The sequence below is a fragment of the Carex rostrata genome, chromosome 26 (genome assembly GCF_964058835.1).
Source record: "Carex rostrata chromosome 26, lpCarRost1.2, whole genome shotgun sequence".
Taxonomy (NCBI): domain Eukaryota; kingdom Viridiplantae; phylum Streptophyta; class Magnoliopsida; order Poales; family Cyperaceae; genus Carex; species Carex rostrata.
This window is the reverse complement of record NC_135943.1, coordinates 3,199,027-3,214,346: the sequence shown is the minus strand read 5'-3', so window position 1 is coordinate 3,214,346 and position 15,320 is coordinate 3,199,027. Positions and strand designations below refer to the sequence as shown.

General features: G+C 36.5%; 3 protein-coding genes across 5 annotated transcripts; 2 read left to right on the top strand and 1 right to left on the bottom strand.

Annotated features, from left to right (window-relative positions):
• Positions 1-2,961: 2,961 nt before the first annotated feature.
• LOC144544084 (uncharacterized) lies at positions 2,962-3,785 on the bottom strand. Its single transcript, XM_078292501.1, has 2 exons — positions 3,170-3,785; positions 2,962-3,062 (listed from the first exon to the last, which is right to left on the bottom strand). Exons 1-2 carry the CDS (start codon positions 3,783-3,785, stop codon positions 3,034-3,036), a joined length of 645 nt encoding a protein of 214 aa, XP_078148627.1. The 3' UTR covers positions 2,962-3,033.
• A 2,709-nt stretch (positions 3,786-6,494) lies between these two features.
• LOC144544669 (glutamate receptor 3.4-like) lies at positions 6,495-11,724 on the top strand. Of its 2 annotated transcripts, none has more exons than XM_078293221.1 (7): positions 6,495-6,874; positions 7,396-8,732; positions 9,223-9,500; positions 9,881-9,912; positions 10,026-10,260; positions 10,618-10,789; positions 11,124-11,724. In XM_078293221.1, the coding sequence occupies exons 1-7, from the start codon at positions 6,625-6,627 to the stop codon at positions 11,589-11,591; spliced, it is 2,772 nt and encodes a 923-aa protein (XP_078149347.1). In that variant the 5' UTR covers positions 6,495-6,624; the 3' UTR covers positions 11,592-11,724. The 2 variants fall into 2 exon arrangements, with proteins under 2 accessions (XP_078149347.1, XP_078149348.1); XM_078293222.1 differs by having other exon boundaries at positions 11,111-11,246.
• A 921-nt stretch (positions 11,725-12,645) lies between these two features.
• Positions 12,646-15,004, top strand: LOC144544496 (septum-promoting GTP-binding protein 1-like). Of its 2 annotated transcripts, none has more exons than XM_078293006.1 (6): positions 12,646-13,157; positions 13,637-13,757; positions 13,873-13,966; positions 14,089-14,128; positions 14,257-14,340; positions 14,633-15,004. In XM_078293006.1, exons 1-6 carry the CDS (start codon positions 12,876-12,878, stop codon positions 14,795-14,797), a joined length of 786 nt encoding a protein of 261 aa, XP_078149132.1. In that variant the 5' UTR covers positions 12,646-12,875; the 3' UTR covers positions 14,798-15,004. The 2 variants fall into 2 exon arrangements, with proteins under 2 accessions (XP_078149132.1, XP_078149131.1); XM_078293005.1 differs by having other exon boundaries at positions 12,648-13,202; positions 14,633-15,003.
• Positions 15,005-15,320: the final 316 nt, after the last annotated feature.

Here is a 15,320-nt window from a genome sequence, read left to right as displayed (position 1 = left end):
TTATAACTGGTATCCACGCTGGTTACCGACCTCGTCCCCCTAACGGCCACGATCACACGATCATAAGTGGCCACGCTCACATAACCGTATAACTGATTCATGTTCTGCCTTACCCTGGCAGGGGGAAGGCGGTACGTAGAGAATGCTATATAAGGCCATCCCTTTCACAGGAAAAGGGGAACGTAGAGATACACCATTACTCTCTGACACCCCTACTCTCTTACACACTTGCTCTCTTATATTCACACTCCGAGATATCAGATAGGACAGAGTACAATATCTCCGGGGTCCATTCCCTTGTCTCCGAGGTAATCTATTGACCTCCGGAGTTCGAAATCCGAGATCATCCCCTGATCTCTCTGAGTTGATCATCTCTCGGCCTGTGACCTATAGCAGGGCGAGCCCGGTTGAACTCAATTTTAGCATACGGCCTGTTACCTCACATAGCCCGTATCACAATCAATGATATTCAACATGACAAACGAAAACACAGTTTAATTCCTGAAAATAAAGTATCAAACAAGTCTAAGAATCCCGCACCTTATTACGACGAGCGTACCGCTTAGTTACGGATCAGGCGTCTCGAATTGCCTCGTTAAGTCTTGCTCGACCGAGCCTACACCTATATTATACGTATACTTGGTTTAATTCGGGTTCAGTGGTCTATACGTTTACTTTTAGTTTACCAATGGTTCATACAGTCCTAATTCAATTCTTATGCTTTGGTATCGGTTCTTTTCGGTTCCTTCTTTCTTACTTAAAAACCTTTAAAACTCAAACAATTTACTTCTGGGTCCTTTAAACCCTACACAATTCCACTTAGGTTACCATTCATTCACCGTTTCCCTACTTTGGTTCTCGGTTCAATTCAATTTACCTTTGGGTTAACCCTAATTTGGTCAAAACCTCAAATTAACCGTTAAACGTTCTAAAAATTCAAGATCAGGAAGCAACCCTACCGATTACAAGTCTAATTGGTCGGGTTAAACAAATCAAATCACGATTATGCCAACTTTCAGTTTTGGCACGAAACCCTAGAAATCAGATTTCACAAATCGGGAGGAAATCGGGAAAAGATTGGCAAATAAACAAGCAAGGAGTGTAGAGGAACTAGTCCTCGAGCAATTCGAACACAAATCTCGAGTTTAAAACGAAAATATGAGAAATCGAGAAAATTCGAGGTTTCGAAAGAAAGAAAGAGAGAAAGAAATACCAAATAGGAGAGTTCGGAGAGATCCTCGGCTGCTTACTCGGTTCCAAACTCGATTTCTCGCAACAATCGGAAGTCTGAAAGAAACGGAAACTCACACGCTCTTTTTCTTCTCTCTTGGGCGAAAATCACTTAAAAATGGTGAAAATAACGAAGTGGGAGGGAGAGAAGGTTCGATTTGAGTTTTAGGGTTAAAATTACCCTGCATGCGGATGCACCCATCCGCACTACGGGTGGCTTGACCCACACTCAGCACTTGGTCGTTTTCGGAAGTGAAATTTAACACAGAAATCATACGCAGTGCGGGTCAACCCATCCGCACTCGGGACTTAGTCGGTTTTCAGAACATGAAATTTAACACAGTGCGGACGCACTCATCCGCAGTGCGGGTCACCCGCACTCGGGACTTAGGCAAGAGTTCAGGAAAAGTCCGAGCGTAGTGCGGATGAATTCCACCCGCAGTGCGGGTCAACCTCATCCGCACTCAGTACTTAGCCGATTTCAGGAAATTCAGTTCAATACAGGAATTCACGAGTGCGGCTGAACCCATCCGCAGTGCGGGTCACTCACCCGCACTCAGAACTTAGTCAATTTTTCAGAATTTCAAATCAACACATGTTTGCATGAGTGCGGACGCACCCACCCGCAGTGCGGGTCAACCCATCCGCACTCAGCCTATAAAATCTCAAAATCTCGAAATTTCAACGCGGTTTTGATTCATACTTAATTTACTTATTTAGAGGAACATTAATTAAGGTTTAACCTTCCATTTTATTAGCACAATTTTCGATTCTTGCTTTTAAATCCTTTGATTTTAATTATTAAAATTTTGTAACGTAACAGTACTCTTTTTAGGATATATGCTGTTGTTTTTAAGGCTCCACCCCATAGATTCTTTGGTAAAGTAGTATGACTAATCATACTTCTTACCATGTCCTTAAGCGTTTGATTGTGTCTCTCAGAAACACCATTCATTGCCGGCGAACCGGGCAATGTATACTGAAGGATAATCCCACATTCATCTATGAAATGTGCAAAAGGCCCTTTACACTATTCACCTGATCCATCATATCTACCGTAATATTTACCACCACGGTCAGATCTAATGGCCTTAATGCGTTTGTCAAGTTGTAACTCAACTTCTGCTTTGAAACTTTTGAACATGTCAAGGGCTTCCGCCTTTTTCTTTAATTAAATATATGTTGCCATATCTTGAATAGTCATCTATGAAACTAATAAAATACCAGTGACCATTTCTTGTAGCCATTGAAAACGGACCACAGATATTGGTATGAATTAATTCCAAGACTTTTGAACACCTATTGGCTTCATATTTTCTGAAATTGGTTTGTTTCCCTTTTATGCAATTAATACAATCACCAAAATCTAAAAAATTTAAGGGTTGAAGAATGTCATTTGACACAAGTCTCTCAATTCTATGTTTAGAAATGTGACATAATCGCTTGTGCCATAATGTAGCCAAATTCTCATTTGTTAATTTTCTTTTCTTACTATTTGTACCCACATGCAAGACTTCAATATATAAGCTATTGACATCCAAAGAATATAGATTATCATAAACAGAAAGAAAACTAGAACCAACTTGATTTGAATCATGAAACAAAGTAAAGTTTTCATTTCCAAAAGTACAAGTAAAGCCATACTTATCCAATGCAGAAATAGAAATTAAGTTACATCTAAAAGACAGTACAATAAAAGTTTCATACAAATTCAAATAAAATCTTGATTTTAACAATCTATAAGTCCCAATAGCCTCCACCTCAACTTTATTGCCATCGCCCACAAAGATGAATCTCTCATCATCACTTGGCTTCCGGCAATTTAGGCAGCCCTGCAAAGATACACTTATGTGAGTAGTTGTACCTGAATTTACCCACCAAGTATATCTAAATACAGAAGATAAATTAACTTTCGCACAAATCATAACAAGAGATTTACCTTTCTTAGCACGCCATGCGTGATAATTCTGGCAATGAATCTTCTTGTGTCCAACCGCACCACAGAAGTAACATGCATTTTCTGAAGTGGCAACTTTATTACCCTTATCCTGTTTCTTGTTGGTAGTTATTGCAGCATCCTTATTATCGTTGCTCTGATCCAATCTCTTACGCTTAGCTGAAGCCTTAAATTTGGAAATAGTAGCAACATTTGCACTTTCTGTCTTATGTTGTTTCAGTCTTTCCTCTTCTTCCACACAATGAGAGATAATTTCATTAAGTGGCAATTTGTCATTTTGACAATTGTAGCTCACCTTAAACTGTCCAAAGTGTGAAGGAAGGGATATCAATACTAAGTGCACCAAGAGATCATCAGAGATCTCCAACTTAAGTGCCATTAGTCTTGAAACAACGTTAGACATCTCCATGATGTACTCCCTAATACTTCCCTTATTTTTATACTTCATTGAGACAAGTTTAGTCAAGAGTGTACCAATTTTAGACTTTTCATTCTTGATAAACCTTGTCTCAACTTCAGCCAAAAATTCCTTAGCATTAGTAATCGTATCAGAAATCGAGCATCTAAATGCCTCTGGAATGGACCTTTTCATAATCATTAGACTCTCTATTAGATCTATCCCACTTTTCCTCAACCCTTATTTCTTTTTCAGTTGAGGTATCAGTAATTTTGGGACGATATGTTCTGAATGCTAAGTCTAAATCCATGACACCGAGAGTTATCATAACACTCTCCTGCCAAAACTTGAAATTTGTACCATTCAACATCAGAATGTTTTTTAGGCTAGCAATAATGCTTGCTGAAAATTTCGAACAAAAAATACACAAAACAACCACGATTTAGCAAAATAAATTCTGAATTTTATAAATTATGTTCAAACAAATGCTAGACACTACCATCTTAACAAAGTATCGGTTTCCATTAATTGTTTACCAGAGGGTAAAAGAATTAACTTCTTATGATATTTTGGCGCAATAATAAAGTATTGATGTTTCAATAACATATTGACAACATGTCTTCCAGAGGGCCGACATTATTGACATATGTATTAATCATAATAATCATCACTATACTTTAATTTTACTAAATTGTACATAAAATTTCAACAATCACTACCTTCCGGAGGGCCGATGAATGATTGTTTCCATTTAATGTACACTTAATTTCCTTTTATATAATGAATTCAATTAATATTGTCAAAAGAGGCACCGGAGGGTACAATAATAACTCAATTAATCAATTCAAGATATATACAACTACAATGCATTTGTAAGAATCATAATATATACCAAATAACATAAACAAAATTACAATATATGATTAATCTCCATTAATCATACCATATATGAATAATCCTACTCTATCAAATGGGCCCAGTGTTACTATTACTCGTATTATAATACGAGGGACGATAATAGTCTTGGTGAGCATCTCTTCCTCTGCACAAGTCATGTGTACTGAAATGTTATCCTTATTACTCCCTTTTACAAATAGCGTTAGATAACACTTACGAATACACACTTCTCATGTAGGAAAGACCACACCTCAAACTTTAGAACTTAATACAAATGAAACTGTTAATGACACAAACACAATTTCATATAACGCTTCATTTAGGGTTAGTCAAATACCATATTCATAATATGTATCTATGTTATTAAATGACAACTCTTTGTCTAGGGTCTACAAAACTTGACCATCATTTAATCCACATATTAACCTTCTAATGGATAATCAATGTTCCTTGCTAATTACCACGGTTAGTGACCATTAAGAATGTATATCATCTATATTATGAAATTTTGCAATTCCAGTCATGAACTCGGAATGATTCATAAATGCAATAACACTTAAGGAACAAAATGATATTAATTATCTAATTAATGAACAAAATTATGATTGACTTCTAGATTACTACACTAACACTTACATAGTTGGTCATCATCAAGATAGACATTTTCACCATCTATCTTTTGATAATTGACAAAATAAAACAATTCAAGCATATGTAGAATGAGGCACCCGAATCTAACATTCAAACATTCATGTTTGAACTCACACTACAAGCCACGTTTAGTGTGACTTCATCTCCTCTTTCATCAAATACCATACTCACTTCACCATCATGCTTCTTATCTTTTTGTTTGTCTATCAAGAAAGGACAATTTCTCTGTAAGTGCCATTCTTTCTTGCAATGCCAACAAGAAAATTTCTGGCCTTCAAATTCACCATTTCTACCCAAGGTATTGTTCCTAGTAATTGACCTCCCCCTTTCACCAATCGTTAATGCCTCACTAGGCCCGGTTTCCAATTGAGTTGTAACCTTCATAGTTTTCTCATTCAACAATGAAGCAACAATATCACTCAATTTGAATTTGTTGCCCATTGTATTTGCAACAGTAGTAATAAGAGTATCCCAACTAGTTTGCAAAGAACTCAAAGTAATAAGCATAATACCTTTTCATCAAGGTTTATCTTCAAGGACTTCAATTGAGTCACAATCAAGTTGAACTCGCTCACATGTGCTCTTATTGATATACCAATATTTAATTCTAACATTCTTTTTTTTGTTCAAAAACCCTAAAACATTCACAACCCTGACATTAAACCTAAAACAATCACAAATCCTTTTTTTTTTTTCAAAAATCCTAACATTTTTTTTTAATTACAACTACTAATTTCATCACAATCGTAATCACAATCGCAATCACAAATACATTTAATCGCATCCAATCACAATCACATTTAATCGAATTCAATCACATTTAATCGAATTCAATCACATTCAATCGAATCGACTCGAATTCAACAATTACAACTAATATTTAATCAATTCAAATCAAAAACTTACTCGAGAGAAAGGCGGCAGCGCAGCGAGGTAGACAGCAGAGGAGGCGCACAGTTGCGGGTGGTGAAGGTGAGTGGAGCACCGGCAAGGTAGAGAGAGAGATCGAGGGAGTGGAGGGATGGTAGAGCAGTAGCGGAGGTAGGTGGAGCACCGGCGGCGGGGGCGGGTGGAGGCGCTGAGTTTTTTTTTCCGTGTGGGTTCGTCTGGTGCGGAGAGAAGGAGGGCAAGACAGAGAGAGGAAAGGAGAGAGCGAGACAGAGAGGTTACGCATGATTAAAAGACTCCTAGCAGACCGCCCGTGGGTGGGGCGGTTTGCTTGCTGAGGAGACTGCCCGTAGTTCCGGCGGTTTGGTAATATTCCAGGCCGTCTGTGGGCCTGGCGGTTGAGTTATTTTTAAAAAAATATTGAACTCGGGTTATTTTTAAAATTCACTTTTATTTTTTTATTTTTTGGGTATTAATATATCTAACCACCTGTAGGTGTCAACTGGGATAGCCTCTTTCTCGTCTCTTTCGTTCTTTCTTTTAACCCAAATGAAAATTGTTTCTCTTTTTGGAAAGGTTTGATCTTAGTCTCTCTTTTCTGATAATGGATTTTATTCTTTCTCCGTTTCTTCTCTCCCTTCTCTCTACACTTGTAATATCATCCATGGCACAACCAAGTACAGTAAAAATTGGAGCTTTCTTCACAGTCAACTCCACAATCGGGAGGTCGGCCAAGTCCGCAATAGAGATGGCAGTAGCGGATGTTAATGCGGATCCGAGAGTACTTAACGGGTCCCGTTTGGATGTCATTTTGCAAGATACCAATTGCAGTGGGTTTCTCGGCACAATCGAAGGTACCGATTAGTAATATTTAGTATTACAATTTGGGTTCTTTTAAAAGTTTGCTTCTCATGTGTTGGTGAAAAGTGACACTTTGATGTTACTGGGTACTGTATCATAGCTGTAATTTGGGTTAGAATGCTTAGTGCTAAATTTAGGCTGTGAAATCAGGGCAAAATGCTAACTTGGGTTTATTTTGCAAACGGTAAATTTTCTAGATGCATTTGAATCTACCTCATTATGAATTTACTTGAAAACTAAGTTTAGTTGCATTCATTACCTGAGATTTTACATTACTTTGGTAATTACTTTCAGTAACAAGTAAAAAATAACAAATGAAAATGAAGAGAAGGTAACAAATAACATAGATCAAACAAGCATTTTACTGATTATACTTTCTTTTTAGTTAATTTTGTATGAACTATGTTATTGTTGCTAAGTCACTGAATAACCCTTGACTAAAAAGGAAACATGAAAATACACCAAAGCACCCAAAATACTGTAAAAGAATTCTAAATCATTTAACACCGTGCAGCTCTCCAGCTAACAGAAAATGAGGTCCTATCCATTCTGGGCCCACAGTCGTCAGGAATTGCACACATAATTGCCAATGTGGCCAATGAACTCAAAGTACCGATCCTCTCCTTCGCTGCCACTGACCCAACTCTGTCCTCTCTCCAGTACCGGCCATTTTTCCTTCGTACCACACAATCCGACCAATTCCAGATGCGTGCAATTGCTGATATCATTTCATATTATGGCTGGAGAGAAGTCGTCTCGATTTTCACAGATGACGACTATGGCCGAGGAGGGATAATCTCCTTAGGTGATGCACTAAATGGCCAAAGGATGAAGATTTCATACAAGGCAGCGATACCACCTGGTGCAAACCGAGAGAGGATCAGTGACTCCCTTGTTCAGGTCAATTTGGTGGAGTCTAGGGTTTATGTGGTGCATGTTAACCCTGATTCAGGGCTTGAAATTTTTAGGGCTGCAAAGAATTTAGGCATGATGGGTAGCAGATATGTCTGGATTGCAACTGATTGGCTCGCATCGTTTTTAGACTCATACTCACAACCCAGTTCTGAGATAATGGATCTCATTCAAGGTGTGCTGGTGTTAAGACAACACGTGCCGGATTCACGTCTGAAAAAATCATTTGTTTCCAGGTGGAATAAAGAGAATGCGGGCATAGGTTTAACCACATATGGGTTGTATGCTTACGATACAGTATGGCTAACTGCATATGCAATAGATCGGTTCTTAAAAGAAGGAAACATCATCTCTTTTTCTAGTGATAGTAAGTTGAATAATGCAACTGGAAGCACAATTCAGCTGAGTTCATTAAAAGTTTTTGACAGTGGCGAAAAGATGTTGAAACAAATTTTGAATTCAAACTTTACTGGTGTAACTGGAGATGTGCAATTTGGCCAAGATCAAAACTTGATACACCCGGCTTACGAAATTCTCAACATTGGTGGCACTGGGTCGAGGCAGATTGGGTTCTGGTCGGACCATTCTGGGATATCAGTTACTGTACCCAAGACAGTTTATAACAGAACTTTTAATAGCTCAAATTCAAATCATAAACTTTATATCGTGATTTGGCCAGGTCAAACAACAGCAACGCCCAAGGGTTGGGTTTTTCCAAATAATGGCGAAAGTTTGAGAATTGGGGTACCGTATCGTGCCAGCTATAAAGAATTTGTCACAAAAGATAACAGCCCTACTGGGGTACAAGGTTATTGCATTGATGTTTTTCAGGCGGCGGTGAACTTATTACCATACCCTGTACCTTATAAGTTCATTTTGTTTGGAAACGGCAAGGAGAATCCGAACTATAGTGAGCTTGTGCAAAACATAGCAAACCATGTGAGTCTTGCAGAATCTTGAATTAAGTTTGTTTACTTTTAGACTTGATTGTATATTATAGCTTTTGTTTACTAAATTCAGTTACATTTTTCTGGATAGTTTACAAATAAAAAATGACTTTTAAATTGACTTGATTACATATTATAACTTAAATTAACTCAAGCAAAATTCACCAAAATGCATATTCTTTTTCATCACTGCAATACTAATTCGTACCTTTGAAACCCATTATCTAATGTCTATTGTTTAATTCTTGTTCCAATTAGGCTTCTGAAAATGGCTCATTAGATGTTAATTCAATCTACATCTGAAACATCTAATTAATAATGTTTTGTTACTTGTAAAATATGCCATTTTTCTCCATCCAAAATGTCTTCGTACCTTATACTTTCTTGATTCACAGTAAACATGTTTCATTTGATGATGTTTTGATTATTTTCTAGTGGTTATCTCAGTAAACATGTTTTCACACAGAATTTTCTTTTTGTAGGTTTTTGATGCTGCAGTGGGAGACATATCCATAGTAACAAGCCGTACCAGAATAGTTGATTTCACACAGCCATACATAGAATCAGGTCTGACAATAGTCGTAGCGATGAAGGAGAGAGAATCAAATGCATGGGCTTTTTTGAAGCCATTCACAGTAGAGATGTGGGCTTTAATGGGCCTGTTCTTTCTCTTCGTGGGGGCTGTTGTGTGGATTTTGGAGCACCGTACCAATCACGAATTTAGGGGTCCACCCAGGAAGCAGTTCATCACCATCTGTTGGTTCGTGCATTTTTATTATATCAATTTAGAAATAAGCTCAAATTTATCCACCCAAATAGGGAAGCTATCTCTCCCAAGTGTACCGATTTTGACCGAGTAATTGCTACCTTTCTTCGATGAATATACTATTTTACACAATGCATTTTCATTCTTTTGTCCTGCATATATTTTTGCCTTTCTTTTGTTGTTTGGTAATAAATGATCTTATACTTTGGTTACCTTCTTCCTTGGTGCAAATCTTGTCATAGGGCCTCAGTAAAAGGCAGCACCAAAAAGAAATAAAGAATTACCAATTGCAATGTGTTACTATTGTGCTGAAATGTGGTAGTAATCAGATTGTGTAACGTAAATTTTATTGTTATCTCTTTGATCTTTTGCAGGTTTAGTTTCTCAACAATGTTTTTTGCACATAGTAAGCTTTTTTTCTTTTCCCTCTTATAAGTTTGTATCCCTCACTTTAACATTGAAAAATCCAACATGTTTCCTTTTAATTTGTAATCTTATTTGTTTCATTGTTTATTACAGGAGAGAATACTGTGAGCACACTGGGTCGATTTGTTCTTCTAGTGTGGCTCTTTGTGGTTTTGATTCTAACTCAGAGTTACACTGCCAGCTTGACATCTTTGCTGACAGTTCAGCAATTATCAACTGGAATCCAAGGGCTGGATTCTCTCATATCTAGCAATGAACCAATCGGTTATCAAGTGGGGTCATTTGCCAGGAATTATTTAATTGAAGAACTTGACATTGCCGAATCCAGGTTGTTTCTATTTTCAGAAACCTTCCATACAAGCTTAATTTTATAGCAAAGCAAGAAAATATATTGAATAAATCATGATTTAATGTACTGTTTGTTTGGTTTAACTTGATATGGGTTAACAGAATTTAGTCTTTCCTTAAATTAATCTAAACTTTTGTGTTTGTTGCAAATATAAAAATAAAAATAAAAACTTAAGGGCGGGAGATGAATATGAGGCTTAATTAGCAAAAAAAAAAAAAATATCAGGATTATCATAAATCAAACTGAATTATACTGTGGATGATGGGAAGCGTAGAAAATTATGCAGAGTGGACTCTAAATTATGTTATTTAATTTTTCTGGGGTGATAATATACAGGTTGGTGCAGTTAGATACTCCGCAAGATTATGCAAGAATGCTTCAATTGGGGCCAAAAAAAGGAGGTGTGGCTGCAGTGGTGGATGAATTACCGTACATAGAATCATTCTTATCAGATAATTGCAAGTTTCAGACTGTCGGTCAGGAGTTCACCAAGGGCGGCTGGGGTTTTGTGAGTAGAAATATCCTAGCACTTATATAAATAATTTCTTTTTATACCATGGTGAAAACGAGATAGCCAATATCCAAGAAAACCCGAGTAAATCTGATTACTTGTATTGTTATACAATAACACCGCACACACATCAACTAACAAACTTCTAACTATTGCAAGCTTCTCCAGTTGGATAAATACAAAATCTTTTTCTAGTTTCTTATTGGCATGTGCAAAGTAATACTCAAATAAACTAGGGATAACTTTGGATGATAAATAGTTTACACGGGGAATTATATGAAAATGCTGCAATTTTCAACCTCCATTTAGAACTTGCAGTGAATTCATACAGGCATTTCCAAGGGACTCCCCTCTAGCAATGGACCTCTCCACTGCCATCTTAACCCTCTCTGAAAATGGAGATCTCCAGCGGATACACGAAAAGTGGTTGACCCGCACGCATTGCGACTCACAGGCCGACACAGTAGTTGATGCAAATCGACTAAGCATTGGTAGCTTTGCTGGCCTCTTTCTGATATGTGGAATTTCATGTCTCATTGCATTGGTCATATTCTTTCTAAGAATATTATGCCAATATAGCAAGTATAATACTCACGTAGAGAAGGCGGACATGGAGTTGCCTGATATGGATCGCAGCGTGAAACGACCGGCACGGATGACTAGTATCAAGGATCTGCTCTCTTTTGTGGATAAGAAAGAAGCGGAGATTAAAAGTATCATTAAGAGAAAATCAAGTGATAAAGATAAAAGTCATAGAACAGATCGGAGTTCTGAAGGAGAATCAGTGTCACCTGCCTAACTAATACTAATTTCTTAAATTATTTATATATTTTCTGTGCGTTTTTAGAATGATATAGGTGTTATTAGTTAAATTTTGAGTGTAGATATAGTTAAAAGAATAAATTGGAAACGTCGAATTGTATTTATATAAACTCTAACCTGTTTCCAAATTAGGTAGCTTGGTATATATACTTGGATTCTAGGATATTGTGTCATGTAAAGATCATGTCTATGTATTTTCAATTTTTTCACATGTTATTTTAGCTTCTTCTTTTTTTCAGTTTAAGAAAGAAGTGACATAGTCACCTCTCACCAGCTTCCATTAAACAGTAGAAATCGCACAATATTTGTGTTTTATATAGGACAAAAATATATGTAGCACTAACAAATGAAAAAACAAATCCCGGTACTCCTTGGTCCAAGTCTATAGACACTTGTAAAAGCTGATCATGTCCATTTTACTGGTATTTTGCCTCTATTATATATGCTTTTCTTTTACTTGAAAAGAATAAGTAAAATACATTCATTGTTGCCCATGCACTCTAGTAATTCTGTTGGCTGCAATGTATTTCAACATTTTTTTTTTAATGTGGAACCTTAAGTGTGTGTTGTACTTTTGCATTTAGTAATTCTACTTCAATTGACAGCCACTGTCAATCTTTATCCAAAAAAAAACATTCTACTTCAATTTAATGTAACCCATCCAAATAAAATGTTGATTATGTAATCCATCCAAATAAATATTGATATCTGATTGTTTGAATAAAGTTCTTATTTTTAATCCTATTATATATGCTTTGCCAGACCATCAAGTAACAACAACAAACAATTCTTACATCATTGCAGCGATTTATAAAAGGCTTTTAATTTGAAAAAAAATAGTCTGACAGAAGTTTCTTTCCACCTACTATCGATAAATCAGAGCCATTCATCGCACTGAGACAAATCAAATGGCTCAAAGTTGGATGTATATAAGGTTGTAGGTACCGGATAGGATGTTATCCCCGTCCCTCTTTGTGGGACCACCCAAAAACACGCACACTGAATATACATGCAATTTTTACATCCTTTCATTTCTGGAATAATATTTCCACCCCTCTCAGAACCTTACATTAGCAAACCTTCCTAAATCATGTAGATGTACAAAATTTTGACTTAGGAGCAGATGCATAATCCATAAGTTAAATATAGATAAACATTTATTTTAAGTAAAATAAAAAAAAATAGCAAAGGTAAGTAGGATTTAACTTGCTCCACCTTTTCTCTGTCTGTCTGGCAATCTATCTCTATCGTCCCCTTTTATATGACCTTTTGCAAGCGTTTTCCTCCTTACAAAGTGAGAATCATGACTCGCCTGATGAGTCGGGCCCAGCCGTCAGCGGCTAGGTCTGACATCAGGTTTGTTCGATTGCTCGTAGAGAAATTTGTCAATATCTGGTTGGCTCGTGTCTTCAGCTGTGGCCGGCCTTGTCGCCGTCGCCGGATCACAAAAGGTGATGACCTGCCCATCATTAGAGATGTGGGATCCGATGAGGAGAATCTTGGCATCGAAAATGATACATTGTCCAATTTGGTGCCTCTTAAGGTGACACTCCTTGGAGATCACCAAATTGGAAAAACTACCTTCATGGTACAATAAAAGAAATCAACAATAATATTTTATCTGTATCTGGTTCCTTTTGTTTACTGATTTCATCCTGTAAACTAATGAAGTAAAAGCCTTGGGAAGTCTAATGTGCCATGTGGAATAGTTGGTGAGTGCCAGGATTATTGTACTTGTGTACGTGCTATTCTCGATGCTGATCCGTTCTTTCTGGTACAATTGGTGTCTATACTGGCACAAAAAAAGGAACCCAGAAATTAAAAATAAATGAATAAATAAATAAGCTTTAGAAGAACTGAAATTCACTTGGTACCGTGTTACAGGTTGGCCACATTGTTTTGCATAATTGTTGTTTAACTTGTGCAATGCCTGGTTCTTCCTGAATCTTGAAGCACTCAATAATTGGTATATTTATCTTGCTCCAGAAATATTTATCCTTTTTTTTCTTCTAATGAAATTAGAACAAGTATGTGGGGGAAGAAAAAAGGTGCAAAGGCATGCAGCTAGCAGGATCAAACATCAAGAATAAGACAATGGTCGTCAGAGATGTTCGGATTTCTTTTAGTATTTGGGATGCAGGAGGTAAAAACCAAAATTTATTTTTTAACTTTCTTAATTAGTATATATGATTGTTACATATTAGTTCTTGTTGTAAAAGTCATGATTTTTCAAATTCTATTGTATTCAAAATATTCAGGCAATGGACGAGTCGTAGATGTAGCTGAGGCATGCAAAGATGCCATGGCTATCATTCTCATGTTTGATCTTACGAGACGGTGTACGCTAAATAAGTTAGTCTATAAATTATGTTATATCTTTTTAACATTGTACTGCTCCAGCCAGGTGGTTCATTCCAATCACTGCATGTATTTATGTCCTTAATTTCCACATTCTTTTTTAATTTCTGTAACAGTGTCAAAGACTGGCATCAACAGGCAATGAAGTTGAACTCTGTACGTATAACTTGTTTGCTTTATTTGCCCATTAGTACGTTTAATTTTATGAGAATACTGCAGCAATTCCTTCATTAAGGGGATATATATAATTGATCCATAATTTGATGTTAACTTTTACAATACAGGCACCAGTACTGATACTAATAGGAACAAAGTTTGATGACTTTGCTATGCTTCCTCCGCAAATGCAACGCATGATTGTTCAGCAGGTTCTCTCTTCTTTCTCCATTAACTGTTCATTCAGATTTTCTAATATGATTTGCTCCAGCATTTCTGACTGCTGCTCAAACTTCTTTTGTTTTTCCTTGTTTTGGTTTTTCTGGTAAAGACTAGAATCATCTCTTTCCATCAAAATTGATTTCCTCTTTTTTTCTTCTTACACCAAAGACTTCGTTTGGATAGTAAGACTTCAGCGTATCGATTACCGATGCATTTATTTGGTTTTTATTTCAATGAAATACTGTTATATTTGCTGTTATTTATTTCATACTAATTTGACAGGCAAGAACATATGCAAAAGCAATGAAGGCAACTCTGTTCTTCTCAAGCGCAAAATATGACATAAATGTGAACAGAATCTTCAAATTAATTGCTGCCAAGCTTTTCAATTTGCCTTGGACTGTTGAGAGAAACCTCAACGTTGGAGAACCAATTGTTGATTTCTAGGCTCTCAATTAATCTCCACATCTCTTTTTCTTTTCTTTCTGACATAATTATCACTGTATACTATGTATTCACTGTGGCCATCCCCATTTGCTTGTGCAAGTTTGAAGTAGTGAAAGGCCCAAATTAACATGTGAACACATTTTTTCTTAATTCTTGTCTTTTTAATTTTTTTTGTTTATTTTCTACCCTTATTTTCAATATTGCATGCCCAAATAAGCTACTAGTTGGAAAATGCATTCCCTCAGCAAAGAATAAACCAATTAGAGGGCATTTTTGGAAAAGAAGTAAGTCCCATTTTTTCTTTTTTCTTTTAATTATTTTTCCATCCTTGTTTTCAGTATTGCATGCCCAAATAAGCTACTTGTTGGAAAATACATTCCTACTGTAAAGAACAAATAAATTAGAGGGCATTTTTGGAAGAATAAGTTATCCCATTCTTTTCTTAGTTTTCAAACCTTTTAAATCAAAAACATCATCAAGGATTCCCAATGAAAAGACAACAATGGTGTGAAATATTTCAGAA